Genomic DNA, 19,130 nt, shown 5'->3' with positions numbered 1-19,130 from the left:
TCACTGGCTACGCTAGAAAATATGAGTTCTTCATGATGAAAATTAGGTGCTTATGTGTTTAATATATGTGTAACAGTGGTGTTCATCCTGATGTCAATATACTTTGATCTGGTCTAGTTACTACTAGCACCTTAGCTATGGGAGTCAATCTGCCTGCACATCTAGTGGTTATAAAATCCACAATGCACTATGTTGGAGGAATGTTTGAAGAGTACAGTGAAACTGATATTCTGCAAATGATTGGGAGAGCAGGAAGGCCTCAAGTAAGTTACTGCTGTGTTACAGCAATTCTTTCTAAAGGCAGATAAGTAGAAACTAACTTTGCCAAAGAAACAATTCCAAAACTTTCATTGCAGCTTTTTTTTTTTTTCAAGTTTTGTTGTTAACAGTTAATGAGAGAGAAATATTTGCTTTTTTGTTATCTGTTAAAAAAAACATTGTTTCACCTTGCTGTAGTAAAAGATCCAAAGATTACACTTGAATTGTGTGTGGAGTAAGGATTGGAGAAAATCAGGAAGCTGGCACACAATTTACAGATTGCATGATAAAAATATCTGAAACATTTAACAGCATACTTTGCAATGTACTTCTCATGACTTCAGAATGAGAAAACATTAAGTTAGAAGAAGAGAGGAGCACTTTGGAAACACTGCCTTCACAATATCCCAATTCATTTTGCTCCCACAAGAGGAGGGCAGGGTTGTTGTTGCGTTTGTTTATTGATTTATGTATTAATTTTTCCAGTTTGACACAACGGCTACAGCAGTAATTATGACTCGTTTGAGTACAAGGGAGAAGTATATACAAATGCTAAATGGTGCAGATATAATAGAGAGCAGGTAATTACTTTTTCATAAAATGAAATAGGTGGCAGAAACATTTCATATTTTCTACAGAATGTATTTTCTCTGAATTTTTTCCTCTGTTTAGAAGAAATTTAAGGACCCGAAAGAAAGAAAGAAAACTAGAAAGCTAATCAGAGATAACAGCCTCATAATAACATAATCATAATAACATATTTTAGGTCATCTTAAAGTTAGCTCTAGATTCCTGCTGGAAAACTTAAGAAACCTAAATTATTTATATTATAAAGACGAACAGCAAGAGCTGAAGCCAGATCATGTATCTGAATTTTTAGACAATAGAGCTTAGAAAATAGCAGGCTACAGAGTCCACTTGAGATGAATGAAATATCGGGAGAGATACATATACCAAAGTTAAGATGCTAACCTTAACTCTGAAACACAAAATTTTAGTCACAGATGTTTGGGTTTTTTATGGTTCAATTTTTCAAATATGTTCAAAATATCAATACTGCACTGTAACTTTGAAATGCATGTAGCTTTTTTTCTAAATACTTATGAAAGTTCATAGTTCCCAAGATGATGATTTTTGTTCTCTGGATGCTAAGCCACATTGTGAATTACATTATTGATTGTTTACTTTTTAAAATTATTTCCTATTAATTTCACTGATTAAAATGAATAGTTTACAGTAAGCAAAAAAAAAAAAAAAAGTTTTTTTTTTTTTTTTTATTACTAATTGATAAATATACTTACAGAGGTTTTTTTTTTTTGTTTCTTTGGTTTTGACAGCTTGCACAAACATCTTGTGGAGCATTTAAATGCAGAAATAGCATTACATACTATCACAGATGTCACTGTAGCTTTGGAATGGATACGATCAACATTCTTGTACATTAGAGCTTTAAAAAATCCAGCTCATTATGGTTTGTTTGTTTGCAGTTGTTCTACATTTTGACATTGGCCTGTGTTAAATCAGTATTATTTGTTTTTTTTTGTTTTCTTACGGGCCATTGTTTTTTGAGGGGTTGAAGACAAGCTGTGTAATGTGGTCCATAACACTTCATGGAAAAGTAATCTTATTTGCATTAATACAAATAGTAAGAATTTCAGTGTGATATAATGTTAAAAACTATGAAGAAGCCATTTACAGCTTCGTAGTGATCTATTTTTTTCATTCTAATACACTCAGCCATGTATGCATACAGTATCTAGTCATAATGCTAATTGCTAAGACAAAATTTTAATATGCTCCTTTCTTCAATTTGTCTTGTCCAGAGCAGCAACTTAATTGCCAGCCATGACCGTATCCTTGTTATTATTGACACCTGTACTACATCCAATTATGAAGTGGTTATTCACTTGCTAAAAACAACTCAAAAAAAAAAAAAAAAAAAAAAAAAAAAAAAAAAAAAAAAAAAGAATGTAATGGAATAGACCATAGTATATGTACTACTTGAACAAGTGTTACAGTTTAGGAAGCTTCCTGTATTCTACAGTAGGAAGATTCCATATGTGAATTTGGCACTCTGCTAATGTTTATGGATGTTTCTACAACTCTTAGGACTCTGATGTGTGTCTCAGAGGAGCATGTAGAGCATTAATCCTTTTGTATCTGTTCTAACAAACACTTGTTGAAACTTGGATATTGTTTGAGGCTCTTTATTTGTTCCTGGAATAACAGAAACATTTAGCAGTTCTTCATTTTGGCCATCTAGCTCCTAAAAAAATTAGGGAATTGTTTTTGATTTGTTATGATATTAAGGAGAAAGTATATAATTGTATTAAATTTTTAAAAAGAAATTGTTGTTTTCTTGAAGGTTTTTCATCTGGATTGGATAAAATTGGAATTGAAGCAAAATTACAAGGTAAGTAGCTTGTCAGCTGTCTCAATAAAATGTTATGTTTTAGGCCAGGTTCTTCCATGTTTATGCATGTTATGTAACTTTATTATTTCAATACATCCAGTCAGAGAACAAGTACACTTTACTATGCTGTGCTGTTTTATTATTTAATTATTAACACTTTGGAATATGATCAGTATGTCTTGATTGGTAGAAAAGTACTTTCAAAAAGCCCTTTCAACAAATTATCTTCCCCTATTCCAGCGTCTGTAGCTTCTTCTCCCTGCATACATGAAATATGCTGTAATAATTTTCATAGTTACTGATGTTCTCATACATTGCACGTGCAAAGTGAAATACTTCTGGTTGCATAAGCAAGAACTTTATTTGAATTCAGTGGAATTACTTTGATGTATATTTATTGTAATTGGATGATGTTGTTCTTGACTTGAACGTAAGGTAAATTTTTTTAATATGTGCTAAAAATACATATATTTTCAAATTGTGGACAGAACTCTGTTTGAAGAACTTGAATGATTTGTCATCTTTCAATTTGATCAGGATGGATAAAGAAAATCATTTCAAGCCAACAGGTAACACTTTTCAAAAAAAAAAATTAAATTTCAGAAGGGATGTTGAGATAATGAACTACAAAAGTTCACAGCTATTCCTGTGAACCTTTAATACAAGTACACAAATGTTACAGAGAGTAGAATCTGAAAAATTCTCTGCCTAGAAATATGTGATTTGTTTTTCCAGCAAATCGTGGAAGTTCATTCTCTTAATGCCTGAACACATCTTCTCTTCTAATGTCACAGAAAATTTTGTTGCAGATAGGGGAAAATTATAGAACATTATCACAGGATAATGGGCTATAACAAAATCCAATGAAGGAGAGGCTTTCTGGCTACCTGGTCTTCTCTACAATCCTCTAGTAGCAGTGGGTGGCTTCTCAGCAACTGCAGTTCACAGTCTGATATTAGTGTGAATTAATCTTCACTGGAGAAAACTAAATGGTGCATATTTTTCTGTCTCTCTGATGCGGTCAGTAATATCCATCCCACAGCATATTGAGTCAGTGGTGTTAAATGTCATGCAGCTTTCTAATAAGAAAATTAATTCATTTTGTGACTTAAAAAATGCATACACTGAAAAAAAAAATACTTGGCATATGAATTTTTGAAGGTATGTTCTTCTTTTACAGAGACCGGAAGATTAATGGCATGGTATTATATTGCATTTGATACAGTAAAGCAGTTTTTCAGAATTAAAGGAACCGAAACTTTGAAGGAATTGGTAATTTTAATCAAAATTCACAGATGTTCAATTGATTTTAAACAGAAACAAAAAATAACGTTCAGAATTTTTTTTATGTCTGCCAAAAAGTTTGGGCTTTGTTAACAAGATGTATAAAAATTTAGAGACCTAAATAAATTCTACATGGAGCACTCCTGAGTCTTTTTAGTTGGGAGATCTTTTGACTTCCACTTCTTTCTTTCTTTCCATCACTGTCCTTTCTTAGGAAAATATGAAGTTGCCAAGGCTGTTCTGCTTATGTAAAAAATACTTTATGGAGTTATTTAGTTATCTATATTTTACTGTAAATACCAGCTGTATGAAGAGCAGCTTTTATTTTTAAAGAAATGTTATTGTCTTTCTAAGTCATTTTTTACTATCATTTAGCAAGTTATTATTGCAACAGTTACGTTACAAAAGGCATTTTGTTTTCAAACAGATCTTGTGGTAGATTGGCCATGAATAAATGGAATGCCTGTTCCCCTGGCTGTTTTTGTTACTAAGGGATAAAAAAAGTAAAGTGAAATAAATAAGAAATAGCAAAAACTATTTATATTTACCTTGCATTCAATAAAGTCTTGGCAATGTGTTTGGTCTTGGATAAGCTCAAGTGGAATAATCATCTGAAAACTGAAAAATCTTCCCCATCTGTCACAGAATAACCTTTATAGAAAAAGAGATAAGAAAAAAGTTAAACTGTTACAGGTTACAATGATCTCCAACTGCGCAGAATTTCTAGATGTCAAATTAAGAACAAATGAGAAGAAAATACTGAATGCTTTGAATAAAGACAAGGACAAAATAACTATCAGGTATAAAAAATTATGTACATAGGAAAAGTGAGGTTTGCTTTTAGCAACAAAAGCTATGAATAGTGAACAATAAGTATATTTTCACATATAGGTTTCCAATGGAGGGGAGGATTAAAACAAGAGAAATGAAAGTAAACTGGTAAGTATTGCACTGTGATTACATTTTAATGAAAAGTTCTCATTTTGTCTGTTGAAATCCCTGCTACAGTGTGTCATTTCATAATGGACCAGATCTTTTATTTTATGCTTCCAAATTTTCTTGTTTTTTCCAGAAGAAACTTCTATGTTGTTACGTGTAGCTTAGAGTAGAGTTTATGTACCAAGACATAAATATTTCTTTTCCAGTCTTATTCAGGCTCACCTAGGATGCATTCCTGTTCAAGACTTTACTTTGACACAAGATACTGGCAAAATATTTAGAAATGGCATAAGAGTTACTAGATGTACGGTAAAATTTGATCCTTTTCTATAACCATAAGAACTAAAAATATATATTCGTTGATTGATATGTAGTAAATTTTATTTTTTCAGGGTTATCTGACTTTTTGGCGTCAAGTAAAGACAACTTTTCTGCATTATTAAACTCTTTGATTTTAGCTAAGTGTTTCAAGTGCAGACTTTGGGAAAATTCACTTCACGTGTCCAAGCAATTGGAAAAAATTGGTATGTACTTGTCAGAAATGAGATGTAAGGTGTAGAGTGAAACAGCTCCTAATTTCTGTAGTGACTGTTTACGTAATTAAATGTCTCCCAGTTGCCTGTTTGTCTACAGGTAAGTACCAAAGTTATTACAAGTTTGTCGTTACCTTCTTGGATAGAAATAGTCCATGTATTGATATTATTCATGCTTTCAGAATGTTGTTTCTTAATTTAATCTCCATATTTTGAACAAATTTCACATTTGTATAATTGCATACCTCTCAGTGGACTTTAACTTTCTCTCTAAAAAGCTGTCTGTGTCCGTCCTACTCCTCATATGCATGGAAACTACTTAATTGGCATTGAGATGGATAGGAATCATAAAATAGAAATAATTTTATAGTGCAAGGTTCTTATGCGTTCTCAAGCTTCTGATGGTGTTCTTCCTTATCAGCATGCTGTATTACTAGATAAACTTCTGTTTGGGAATTCTGATTTGTTTTAATTACTTGAAAGGGAATTCAGAAATGTTGAAGCTCTTGAACAAAAATGTATGTATGCTTAATATAATAGTGTATCTTCCTGCCATTGTCTGATGTTATCATGCTTTCATGCTTACTGAATTCACTGCAGTTCTCTGTGTTTGTTATTTAAAGATACATCTACTCTATACGAAACAGTATAGTACAGCAGTCTGCAAATTAAGCCAGGAAATCTGTATGGTACAGTGCATGACAAATTGATCAGCTCATGTGCAGAAGCAGTATTGCTTCATTCATGCGGATTTAAGCTAAGAGATTAAGGCGTCAGCTTCTGTGGTGGTAACTCGTTTCCACTATTTCTGGATCTATGCTAAGTATCAATCCAGGATTTTATCACCTTCAGTGCTTATTCAGTTCTATTTCTGTCTCCTTTTTTTTTCTTTCTTGATTGGACATAAATTGGGGGAAAAAAACCTTTTGTCATTTCTCCTCTCATTTGCAGAAGCTCTGCAAACAGTCTGAAAACTAAGGATGTCACTTATTAGTTCTGCAGCTAATTCACCTATAGTGCATCAATTCTTTTAAGTAAAGCTGAAGGCTAGTTCTTTTGTCATAGTTCCTGAAATGGTAGAAAGGTTTCCATTAGTGAGAAGACATAAGAGACAAATGATATAAGACACTTTCTCCTCATCTGTATTTATGTCCACCCAAGAGGTGTTGAAATATACCTAAAAGGAAGAAGAGATTAACAATTTAACAATCCCTTATGTTTTTTGCAAATTGTGAAGATCTTGAGTTGAAATGAGTCATTTCTTGAAAGATTGCTTTATCAATCCTTGCTTTATCAAGTTCTCCAAAAAGCAACCTAAGAGTCTCTTGAGAAGTTTCCCACCTAATTTTCCGGTTTCTCTTACTGTTCCTATCGAATTATGCATGATGAATACATCTACTCATTCTAAGTATATGATACTACCTTTTATCTAAAACTATTTTGGTCATTGTGGTAGGCTGTAGTTCTAGCTGAGAAAATGCCTTTTCATACATAGTGCATTGACTGAATCTGACTAACATTTAAAAGAATGGGGAATCGTGAAGAGGAATGAGGTTGCATGTAGAATTCTCTGCCAGTCTGCTTATCATGTAACAAGAAAATATTTTGCTAAACTTGCATCAATTCCTAGCAGATTATCATAAATATTTTTTCCTGGAGTTATTTTTATTATTAGTCTGCTTGAATGCGTTGAGATCCTTTTGACTTTAACATATAATTAAGTAATTCCTTGGATAGAATTGTTTGTTTCAGAAATTTTATTCCATGTGAATGACATTCTGTTTTTTAATCATACATACACAGAATGCTTGTTTGTTGACTCCTGTAGAACCTGATCTAAACTCTGTCTTACACTAGAAAATGTGTATAAAGTGGTGTTTACTCCTGTAGAAAGTGATCTAACGTGATTTTTATACTAGAGAATTTATATAAAATTTGTCATTATTGTAATATTCAATGTTTTCATATTTGCTTTCCATGCATTTCTTTTTGCCTTTACTAATGATGAGTGAATTTAATACTTAAATATTTAGTTGAGAAAAAGATGTTTGCTATTTGCTAGGCAAAAAGATTAGAAAAAGCATACCATGAAATGTTTTCTGCTTTGTTTTTACTTGCTGTAATACAGTTAGAATAATTTGAGATTAGTAATTGTCATTTAACAACATAAAACTTTTTCACAGGTGTGTCGTTGTCAAATGCTATGGTAAATGCTGGGCTCACATCATTTAAAAAAATAGAAGACATAAATGCAAGGGAACTTGAATTGGTAAGTCTTTTTGTATGCAGATAAACATTAAGAAAATAATGTATCTGCTGTATGAATGCCAGCAAAATTGAGCATTCGAAGTGATTTCTTCTTTTATGCTGGAGAAGTTTAAAAGTGCAGTTACTGTTTTGTTTTGTTTTGCTTTTTCTTGAAAATGTGTATAATGCTTTAGTTTAGGAAATTTAATATGACTGACTTTGTGGGTTTGGCTAGTTTTGGAAAGTGGCTGCTTAAATACATAGAATTTCATTGTTAACACGATTTGAAACAGAAGGCGACGCGCATTCCCCTTCTAATAACATTTGTAAATATCTCTTCGCTTCTGTTTTTAATGTTATTCTTAATTAATGTTAATGATGAAAATCCTGAATTTCCATTCTTGATATTTTAATTAAAGATAGTCATAGAATAAAATGCTGCTTGAATCATCTATAAAACATTCCTAATTCTAGGCAAATTAGATTTTACACTAGAACAAGTTCTTAGGCTCTTGACTTCTTTTCTGAGGAAACTGCTTTTCCTGTGTTCTGGAACAGATTTCTAAATGAAATGTATCTTATTCAATTATTTCTGTTCTGGCTTTAAGAATTTAATTTTTCTTTTCTACCCTTTTTTCAAGTTTTCCTTTCATTTCTGTTTTGTTTTCACTAAAGGTAGGGTAGCATAGAAGTGTCAGCACACAAAGCCTGCCTAATTCTTCAACATGTAAGCTAGTTCATTGGCTGATACCAAACAGAAGAGAGAGCACTGTGGAAAAAATGTTGGAATTTTCTTTTCTTTTGGCTATTTTTCTATACTGGATATCACTGACAGTAGAGAACTAGGAGTGATTAGGGCTTTTGTTAATGGTATAATTACTCTGGTGACTTTGATCCCTTGAATTTACTTCTGTACTAGCATCACTGATCAGTTGAATTTATCAGAAATGAAACTAAATTTTTGCAGATTTTGAACAGACATCCTCCATTTGGAAACCAGATAAAAGAATCTGTTTTGCACCTTCCAAAATATGAACTTAACATTGAACAGGTATGGCTTTTCTATTTGTTTTATTGTTGTTTTTTTTCTGATATTATTAAATGAAAGCACATATGTTGCTGTTAAGAGATTCCAGCCCTCTCTGAGAGTACACTGTATACAATATCATGACCTTTCACCTTAGCATGAAACTCAAACTCTGAAGGACAGATTTTGAATAAACATTCCCTCTAGTACATTAACTTTGTTCCTTCTCCCTTCCACTGTAAATAGCATTTTATGTTAGAGTTGCAAACCAATATATTCACATTCTAGCTTTATATGTAAATATCTTAAATATAATGCAAATATTTAAATATTTTTTCAAAAGAGTCCATCCGAGAGACAAAAAAAAACAACCTTACAATAAAATTTACTGAACAAGCATTAGCTAACATTAACTTTCTGTCTCACTTAGCAACATATAGAAAGAATAAGTGATTATATTAACCTAACTGGTACCGTTTCAATGGTAGGGTGTAATCTAATGCTCTGATTCTGTGTTCTCCGAGGTTATGATAAGCATTATATCAAATAACCACTTTGCCTCAGTTTTCTGAAATAAAAAATTTATAGCATTTTGTGAGGTCAGTACAAATGAAGATGCCTTTGAGGTTAAAAGCTGTATTCTTGTGTCAAATGCTGTTTTTATAGCAAGTTCTATTTTAGTTTTTCATTTGACTTGTTGATAAGCATCCCTAAAGTTATTCACGGAAGGAAGATTCAGCAATGGCATACATAGAGGTATGTTGGAATGTCAAACATTTGAATCTGAAAACTTCATCAAAATACTCTTAGTTTTATTCTTTGCATTGAACAGAGGAGGTTTTTTTTTTTAGGGGACTTGATATATTCTGTTTTCTTTTCTCAGTACTTAAATACAGTGTTCAGCTATGGCTAAGATAGTGCCATATTATCGAATTGTTTGAGTTGGAAGGGACCTTAAAGATCATCTAATTCCACTCAACTTGCCATGGGCAGGGGTTGCCGCTCACTAGCTCAGGCTGCCCAGGGCCCCATCCAACCTGGCTTTGAGCACCTCCAGGGACGGGGCATCTGCAGCTTCTCTGGGCGACTTGTTCCTGTGCCTCAACACCCTCAGAACAAAAAAATTTCTTCCTGACATCTAACCTAAATCTCCTCTCTTTTAGTTTAAAGCCATTCCCCCCATCCTGTCACTATCAGACCATGTAAAAAGTCACTTCCCTTCCTGCTTATAAGCTCCTTTCAAGTACTGAAAGGCTTGTGAGATCTCCCCAGAACCTCTCTTCTTCAAGCTAAACAAGCTCACCTTCCTCAGCCTTTCTTCATAAGAAAGATGCTCCAGCCCTTCGATCATCTTTATGGCCTCCCTCTCAAACTGCACCGGCAGTTCCACATTTTTCTTGTGCTGGTGGGGACTCCAGGCTTGGACATTATATTGCAGGTAGGGCCTCATAAGTACAGAGTAGATGGAAGCAATCACTCCCTTTGCCCTGCTGGACACCCCCCTTTTGATGCAATCCAGGGTACAATTAACCTTCTGGGGTGCAAGTGCATGCTACTGTCCAGCTTTTTGTTCACCAGGACTCTCAGTTCCTTCTCCACATGGCTGCTTTCTGTGAGTTCTTCTCCCAGTCTTTACCCATTTCTGGGATTGCCCCGACTCAAGTATAAGAGTCTTGACCTTGCACTTGACCTTGTTGAGTCGCATTAGGTTCACACAAGCCCACTTTTCAAGCCAGTGCAGGTCCCTCCTTCTCCTGTGTCAATTGCACCACTCAGCTTGGTGTCATCAGTGAACTTGGTGAGGGTGCACTCAATCCCACTGTCTGTTGGTAAAGGCGTTGAAGAGCACTGGTCCTGAGGAGGGTTTCTGAGGGACACCACTTGTGGCTGGCTTCCACCTGGACATATAGGAGTGTCTAGGAGTCTAAGCATACTGCATAGAAACTGTATTGCAAATTGCACAAATTGAGCTTTTGTGGTTGTATCAACATTTAAAAATTTATGGAAGGATGTATGTTTTACTTCGCATATTTTAGCTGTTATGTCATCTTGTATATAATCTTTTCCTAGCTTCCAAAATACAGTGATACAATGGCTGAAATTTTAGTAACCACCATATTGATAAACTTTGAGCAGCTACAGACAAGGAGAACAGCGTCAGACTTTCACTATGTTACGTTGGTTGTAGGAGATGCTGACAATCAAGTAATTTTTATTCAGAAAATAATGTATGTATAATCAGTTTTTTTCATCTTTTGAGTTTGTTGCCATTTATTCCTTTTTTGTCTTGCAGTTTTTGCAATACTTTCTATTTATGCAAATATTAGTCTTTATCCTGTGGTTACTCAGTTGTCTCCTAAAATATTGCACAACTCAATACAAAGAAAAAGAAAAACATGCTTACACGCATGTCAGCACAGAGGGTGTGTGTAAATATCTGGACAGCAGTGATGCCATGTTGTAAAAATCTTTGACAGTCAAAATATGTAAAATATCTTAAAATACATATATATCTTCTCAACTTGTTACTTATGAGTATTAGCAATCTTTCTTTAATAATATGATTGTCACAACTGTTTCTGTGTCAGAGAGGAAATTCAATTCTCCATTAGATAACTTATGTTTGGAGCAAATGGAAAAAGAGACAAAGTCATTTGTAACTGCATAATCTGCACAAGAGTCCTGGCCACTGTCTGACAGAATTTTGGCAGAATTGAAACTGATCTGCAGGATCCTGGCTTAAGACCATAGATGATATAGAATTGAAAGGTTCAATAACCTTTACATAATTACTGATACAGTCTTGTATGCAGTCTTGTTTTCACTGACCATATCTCATGAAGCTTTACTGATGCATTGCAGGGATTCTGTGCTGCTGAAAACTGGAAATTGGATGAAGAAAATTGAAGTGAAAAGAGCTCTTAAATCAGATGACATTAGTATAAATTTAATTAGTTCTGATTATGGTGAGTTAATTAACATACTTGTAATAGAAAAGCATCTGCATAAGATATAAAATATGTTATTAAAACTTTACATCAGATCAAAATATAATCAACTGGAAAACAAATTCTGTTCTTTTTATAGTGTTGAGTATTACCTATCTGCCCTCATTACAAATCCATTTACTTAGTAGGATATTAATGTTCTCAAACAAAACTGTTCTTGAGAGAGAATTTTGCTCAGTTAAGACAATTTAAAATTTTCTTTTTCGCATTACCTTTAAGTTGAATGAATCTGTCAGCTTTATAGGTTACTTGCACTGGGAAGAACTGTATTTGCAAATGGCTAGGTTTTCTGTTCTTTGAATTTTGCATATAAAATGTATTGATGCAGATCCATCTCCTCTTTAGTAGCATGAAACTTCTACAATGAAAAGTGTTGTTTCTTAAGGTGTGAAGATTTCAACATTTTTTTCCCTCAGTGCCAGTTTCCATGAAGCTGAAGCTACAGGAGTAGATGAAGAACAGTAATGATGTTTCAAACACACAATTTAACTATGTTAAAAATTAAGCTGGCTGCAGTAAATTCTTCATCCTGCTCCAGTATTAAAAATATTTCTCCATGCCAGATTAACTGAAATATATTTGTTTCCTCCAGGAAACCATTAAATATTAAGACAATCACAATAATTCAGCCTAGAATAATACTTACTCCTGTGTTCAAACCTGTGTCTCAGGCAGGAAGAAGTGTTTTCCAAACAAATGAGATGGAGAAAGAGTTGTAATTTTATTAATATTTTGCTATCTACAAGTTGAACTGAGTGCAATAAATCTTGAAGAGGAAAAAATGTTAATTTTTCTGAAATTGTCCCATTGGCAACACTGAAGTTACACTGAAAGCAAGTTTTCTTAGTGTCTTCTTACTTCAGTCTGCATCTGTTCCATGCATTAAGGAAATCTCACATTTTTTGAAAAGTCTGCCTTGTTTTTCAGTAATATTTGCCTAATTGAAGTCCAAAATACTCTGTTTTTTTGTAACTGTTATCTCTCATAGTCTGTTAGCAAGTTTGGTTTTGTTAAAACTGAAAACAATTAGCATTCAAATAAAAAAATTCTACTAACATTGTCATTTCTTTGTCAGTGCAAAGCTGCAGTCACATAAGTTAGACTATAGTATTTGAATATAGAGTACAGTGCAGTTTTATAGGAAATTATATCTGCACTGCAAGTAAACCTAGTTCTACGACAATACAGGAAAATTTTTATTAATGGAAATAATGTATTCTGTACAGTACAGCTGTATTACTCACATAGTAGTGATGGCATTAATTTCTGAAGATGTGCGATTTTTTTATTTTTTTTTTTAAACATTATCTGCAATAAATCCATTCAAATAATAAGCTTGCTTTTAATGTTCCATATTCCTAACAAATTTCCATGGTCTTTGTTAAAGATTCATACTTCCTTGAACTCTTCAGAAAAGTGGAAATAATCAGTAGTTCAAGAAATAGTTCATAGCGGTTTGAAATACTTTTTCTTTTTTTCAAAGTTGGCCTTGATATACAGCAAACATATACAGCCTTCTACTTAACACCAAGAGCAGTGGGAAGTAAAGTAGTTATAAATAAACGGAAAGCTGCGTCTTCTGTTGATACATCTTCTGGCACAGCACAAAGCCTACCAGCAGCAAAAGTGGACACAGGTAAACAATGATATCACAGCATCTGGCTAATTCCAAAGTCAACAGAAAGCTGAATTTTCTGTTCAGTAGAAAGTTAGATCTCTTTTATCCATATTGTTTAGTTCTCAACTATAACAAATATGTAATGCTACTGCTTTACTATTTCTGCTTATCAAGTACTACTATGCAATTCTTTGAATTTGAAAGTTGGAAAAATATTGTGAGCTTGCTATCTAATGGTGCTGTTTGATTTTGGAAATAGCGCTAGAGCCTCTGTTTCTTCACAGTGTTTGTTAATTTGTTTCCAGTTATAGTGCTAGGGCAGCTCAATATTCTGTTGAAGGCAACAAAATTCTAGGGATCCAGACTATTTTAGCCCATCCTACATTGCACGAGGAACTCTCTCAACAATGCATACAAAATAAAAAATGAGCACTTCGCTATTCCATTCATCTAGGAAGCAGATGTAAAGAAGGAAATACCTATAAGAAATACAGTAACAGAGAATGTAACCATCGCTGTAAAAATAAAGATGTGTGTGGACATGAGTGCTGTGAGTTTCATTAAATACGTTATTTCTGTTACTTTTAGATGATATAATTTACAGTAGTTCTGTTTATACCAATGTCTACATTAACAGCAATGACACAGGCAACTCAGGCATACATTTTTGCTAAAAAGGCAAACAAAAAAAATCCACATTTTGTTAATATAACTTTTATAGAGATTACAATGGCTATTAAGGTTTTCAGATCATCTAGCATATGATTTAAGAGAAATGTCAAGCTTGACCTCTCGTGTAAATATTAGTGTCTTAAATCTTTAGTATCTCTTAATAGAAGACATCCAAACTTAGTGGCAGAATATCCATTGATTTGGAAATAATTATGATTTATCCCTTTTAAACTAATTGAAGATTGTTATAATATCCTTTCTCAGGTAAAACTGGAGTACTTCCAAAGTCTGAGATGAGTGGAGATTCAAAGTTTAGTTTGTACCTGGCTGATTTAAGGAGCAGGAACTCTACTTCGTCTGTACCCCCAGTAAAGCGGTTAAAGGTTTGTTTGAATACAGTCAACATCTGCATTATTTTTATTTTAATCTGTTTTGTGTTTGTATGTATTTCCTCTCATAAGGAAATACAAACTTGCAAGATTGTCTGCATGGAATGCAAAAAGTGAAGAAGTAGAAAGGTTGTAAAGGTACGGGAATCTTTGAGACGTTCCACTGATGTTTGGAGTACTTCCCATGATGCAGTTTTCTCCATGTTTTTATTTTAATGTTTGCTTGTATGTAATAGAGAAGAATGATTAGCCTGCAGCTCATATAGACAAAGTTAGTGGTACCTAGTCTGGCTTTTTGGATAACTGTAATAGAAGCATGTAATTCAGTATGGTATTACTATAGCTGTGTAATCTTGAGAAGTATCATACAGCATCAAGGGAAAATATTGCTGACTAAAAAAAACTTTTTCTAAGAGATCCCAAGAGGTAACTAAATGCCAGAAAGATATAATGTGCAATTTTTAAAAAAATATGCCAGCTTGATAGAATATTAATGATGTAATTCAGATTGTTAAAAAACATTTTTCAGTCTTTGTCTCATTGATTACAATAACCTGCTTTCTTTAGATGCAGATGTTAAATCAGGCTCAAAGTGTGGATCTCAAACAATTTGTTTTTGCACCCAAATCTTTGATGCCAGCATCATCAAGGTACTAATGAATATAAATAACAACAATTAATATATTTAAGTAGTAGTTCTATTTTAACTAGTGCCTGTTTTCTGAATAAAATTCTTCTTTGTTGCAGCTTTCTTCAACAGTTCCACTGACACGTCAGTGTTTTGTTTTGTTTTAAATAGGTCTGGAAATGAAGAGTCATTTTCGTCACATTCAGTGGACCAGGTAGATAGTTTTAATAACTTAGGAAGATCTCAAAAACAATTCCAGTCCTGGGACTATGGAAAGAGTGGTAAGTTATGACTAATGTTTGAAATCATAACATTTGTTGTTTTGTGTTGAGCGTACCTTGTGTGTAAACTGAAACTTGCTGAAATCACTACAGCACCCAGTACAGGGAAATAGTGTGGCCTTAATTGGCTTTCTTTCTAAAATCAGTAAGAAATGCAAATGTAGATCTAAGTCATATATCTCTAAATAAAACAATGACGATGAATTTCAAATACGAGAATGAATTTCAAATATGAGAGTGCAAAACTAAATACTTTATGCAAGGTATTTCCACTGAAGACACTTGCAGTATGAAAGGCATTTTACCTGTGTCTCTATATCTCTTCTTCTTTCCTTCTCTACTGGAAGAAGTTGATGAAATAGGAGCTTTTGTCCATAACCAGTAAAACATCACTATCTAGAAAAAAGAAAAAATTCTTTCTACTTGTCTTTCATTGGAAAGAGCATTAAAGTTTTTTTTATGTGAGGCTAAATGATCAGTCTTTGTTATTAGTGTATAACCATGGTGCTCTCCTTAATGCACGCCCTTTACCAGTCTACTTGGTGACTGCAGAGTTACATGAGTCAGGTTTTGATTGTCTGTTGGTTAAGTAGCAAATCCAACGTTTAGATCATACTCATACATATAAGAAACACTGTTGAGGTAAACTGATATATGTATTTTTGGCTCCCGCTGCCTTAAGTGATAGCAACTGTACTATATCATATCATTTTTACCAAATATCTTGAGGATGGAATATTCCTTTAGATTAATACTAAAGATTTGCCTGTGTACTCACCACCTGCTATATATATATTTTTTTTTACCCTAGTCTTCAGATGGAAGCTGTTGCTATATCATCAGTAGCTGTGTGAGCCAGTTAGTATGTGATATGAATGTGTTGTAAGGATAAACTCACAGAAAGACAGATGAATATTCTGGTATCATTATAGCTGTGTAATCTTGAGGCAAATCATACAGCATCAAGGGAAAATATTGCCAACTGAAAACCATCTCGATTGAGTAGTACCAGAAAACATAACCTTAGCCATATAAATTGGGCCAGCTACACTTTAAAAATGCACCAGAAATAATTTTAGTGAGATGAGGCCCCAAATTCTATGATTTATGTGGGATCAACTATGTCTCTAATATGGTATGTTTCCATTCTGTATAAATAAATGCAGGAAATTGAGAATATGCTGTGAAATTGTAGTAACCTATAGTTAGGTATTTTAAACTGTGTGTATGTCTGCAGTCGTGCACCACGCTGACTTTGTATTCTCAAAATTACAATAGAAGTGCCTTCTGGGTGCTTTCTGATGTCTCTTGAACAGTATTTTTTATTTCAGCCTGTCCTGCTTCCCCTGTGTTGCAAGGGATATCTAGATCAGAGTTCTTTTACTATATTGGGACTGTGGCAACAAAGCAAAACACTTTCTGGTGCTAGAGGGGAGGTTGAGGAGGGAGGTGGGTAAAAAGCAGAGAATTGGATTGGTGATGAAGAAAGAGAACAAAACAAAGGGAGAGAAAGTGAGGGAAGTTGACTGTGCACCAGAAAACAGTGTATTTTCAAACATCAAGTATCTCACTTTAATTAAAAATCTTAATAATGCTTGGAAATGCTTGAAAACTTATCTCAAAGTAATGCTGATGAAAAAGCGCATATGTGACAGTCCTTCTTTCAATAGATTGAAGAACTGGTCTTAAAACAGAGCAGTTTCTATTGCACTTGTCCATGGATTACAGCTTTGTCTTTGAATCATTCAGTGTGTGTTCACTTGACTGATACAGCTAAAAGCTTTTTTTCAGATGCTTCGGGTGTGAATGCTGAACTGAGAGATGACGTTTGGGATGATCTTGATGATGAAGTATTAGTAGTTGCTAGCAACCTTTTCAGTAGAGAATTAGGTAAGATTATGTACGAATTCTGTGTACAAATTATTTTACAGGATTATAGTGATTAAATACATCAGATAGCTCAGCTCCTCCATACTTTCACTTCGCTTCCTCAACAGAAAAGGGAGAGAAAATATGATGAAAAAGACCTCATGGGCTGGAATAAGGAAGGGGAGATCACTCTCCAATTATGTCATGGTCAGAATAGACTCAGCAAAAGATTTTTATTTTTATATATATATTTATCTATTGATAACAATCTAGAGCAGTGAGAAGAAAAAGCAAACTAAACACCTTCCCCTCATCCACCCTCTTCTACTTCTCTTCCTGAGTGGTGTAGGGGAGTGGGAGCTGCAGTCAGTCCCAATGCTTCGTCTCTGCTGCTCCACAACGATCACTCTTTCCTTCTTCACCATGTGGGGCCCCTCCCATAGGATGCCTTCCTTCCCAAATCGATCTGTGGGCTTCCCATTAGTTGCAGCTCACCAAGCACTGCTCCAACATGGCTGCATATCATGAGGCCCATCCTTCAAGGAGCACGGTGCTCCAGCATGCATCCCCATGGGTGGCAGCTCCACCACAGGCTCTTTTCCACAGGCTGCAGCTCTGGCCTGAGGACTATTCCTGCTGGGGCACTTAGATATTTATTATTTATGATATGTAAAACATTTGCAATGTTTTTTTGTTGTTTGGTGGCTGGTTTAAAAGTTTGATTCTTAAATGGAACGTGAAAATACCTGCTTTCACATTTCAGATGAGCATGAATTGCTTCACAAGTACTCAACAAGTGAAGCCACAAGTGACATTTCAGAAGAGTAAGCATTATATAATTTATTGCAATTTTATTCATTTTTAAGATTATCTATATTTTACATTACTTATGTTCACAGTTCAATGTTCACATGCATAACTGGATATGTAGAAGATTGTTTACTGAGAGCATGGAGTGAAATTTCAATTTTAAAACAATAGGAATTGCTGACTAATTTGAAATGACTTTTTATTTAGGTGTGGAGGGAAAATCCTGAACTGAAAAGTAAGCCATTTTGCACTTCTGTAAAAATAACTTCATTTTCTCCACTTGGCATTTTCAGCTCTTGCCTATTACAAAGTGATACCAGTATTCAGAACTCAGTTCTCTCTGTGTTTAATAGCTCATCAAAAGTGGAATTATCTGTACAGAGTGGACATGTAAATACGGTGAGTGAAAATGTTTCTATGACAGGATTTCCAGTAATTAAATTAGTCTTCCATATGAAAATGTATTTATCGTATCTGACATGTGAATTGAATTGAACATACAGAATTTCTGAACCTATCTGTGTTGTCCAAACTCTGAACAAGCATGCCTTCTGTGTTCAGCGTGATGTTGGCGTCACAAAGAACTAAGACTACAAGAACCCATCCTGCAGTTCTTTTTAACATTTTAACATTTACCTTGCAGTTCCCTTCTCAAGAAAACAAACGTTCAAATCTTTCACAAGAGCTGGAAAAAATAGAATATTCTTCAATTTCAAACATAATCCCAGACTCTTCCAAACTCACTAGGAAAGAGAATTTTTTTATTTTCATGAAGGAGCAGAAAGAAGAAATGGAACCTAGGTAATAAGTTGTATGTATTATTGTATTGTCTAAGTGTGAAGTGCTTATTTCTTCATGGCAATTTGTTGATTTACTATAAATTCAAAAGATGAATTTGCATGGTAGTACTACCAGTTAACTACTCTTAGGAAGAAAATATTTTGAATAGTGTTTTTTATTTCATAAGGTTTTATGTACCGTACCTAATTTTATTTTATTTTGCTCAATATTCATTAGATATCTTCCTGATGATGAGACCAGTGATGTCAAGCCTTTACTTGGACTACTTGATGACATATTTTAAAACAGAATATATTGTAAGTGTTTAAAAAAAAAAAAAAAAGAGAGAGAGAAAAAGAAAAAAGCACATATTT

The 19,130-nt window shown here is 33.8% G+C and overlaps 1 protein-coding gene across 1 annotated transcript in view; it reads left to right on the top strand.

The window, feature by feature from the left end:
- Positions 1 to 19,060, top strand: part of HFM1 (helicase for meiosis 1) — a gene marked incomplete at both ends in the record, with an annotated part of 31,100 nt that extends 12,040 nt beyond the window's left edge. Inside the window, 24 exons of the mRNA XM_079536284.1 lie at positions 118 to 263; positions 745 to 839; positions 1,596 to 1,729; positions 2,624 to 2,671; positions 3,160 to 3,240; positions 3,852 to 3,943; positions 4,649 to 4,755; positions 4,847 to 4,894; positions 5,101 to 5,198; positions 5,287 to 5,418; positions 7,611 to 7,696; positions 8,642 to 8,725; positions 10,772 to 10,929; positions 11,564 to 11,667; positions 13,193 to 13,345; positions 13,782 to 13,877; positions 14,264 to 14,382; positions 14,956 to 15,038; positions 15,188 to 15,297; positions 17,089 to 17,187; positions 17,930 to 17,990; positions 18,270 to 18,375; positions 18,620 to 18,777; positions 18,994 to 19,060. Of these exons, the coding sequence (XP_079392410.1) occupies positions 118 to 263; positions 745 to 839; positions 1,596 to 1,729; positions 2,624 to 2,671; positions 3,160 to 3,240; positions 3,852 to 3,943; positions 4,649 to 4,755; positions 4,847 to 4,894; positions 5,101 to 5,198; positions 5,287 to 5,418; positions 7,611 to 7,696; positions 8,642 to 8,725; positions 10,772 to 10,929; positions 11,564 to 11,667; positions 13,193 to 13,345; positions 13,782 to 13,877; positions 14,264 to 14,382; positions 14,956 to 15,038; positions 15,188 to 15,297; positions 17,089 to 17,187; positions 17,930 to 17,990; positions 18,270 to 18,375; positions 18,620 to 18,777; positions 18,994 to 19,060 (2,465 nt within the window). The remainder of the gene's footprint in view (positions 1 to 117; positions 264 to 744; positions 840 to 1,595; positions 1,730 to 2,623; positions 2,672 to 3,159; positions 3,241 to 3,851; positions 3,944 to 4,648; positions 4,756 to 4,846; positions 4,895 to 5,100; positions 5,199 to 5,286; positions 5,419 to 7,610; positions 7,697 to 8,641; positions 8,726 to 10,771; positions 10,930 to 11,563; positions 11,668 to 13,192; positions 13,346 to 13,781; positions 13,878 to 14,263; positions 14,383 to 14,955; positions 15,039 to 15,187; positions 15,298 to 17,088; positions 17,188 to 17,929; positions 17,991 to 18,269; positions 18,376 to 18,619; positions 18,778 to 18,993) is intronic.
- Between the last annotated feature and the right edge of the window lie 70 nt (positions 19,061 to 19,130).

This window comes from Tetrao urogallus (genome assembly GCF_951394365.1).
Source record: "Tetrao urogallus genome assembly, chromosome: 5".
Classification (NCBI taxonomy): Eukaryota; Metazoa; Chordata; class Aves; order Galliformes; family Phasianidae; genus Tetrao; species Tetrao urogallus.
Note: the sequence above shows the minus strand (reverse complement) of the source record. Positions and strands in the feature narration are given on the sequence as shown.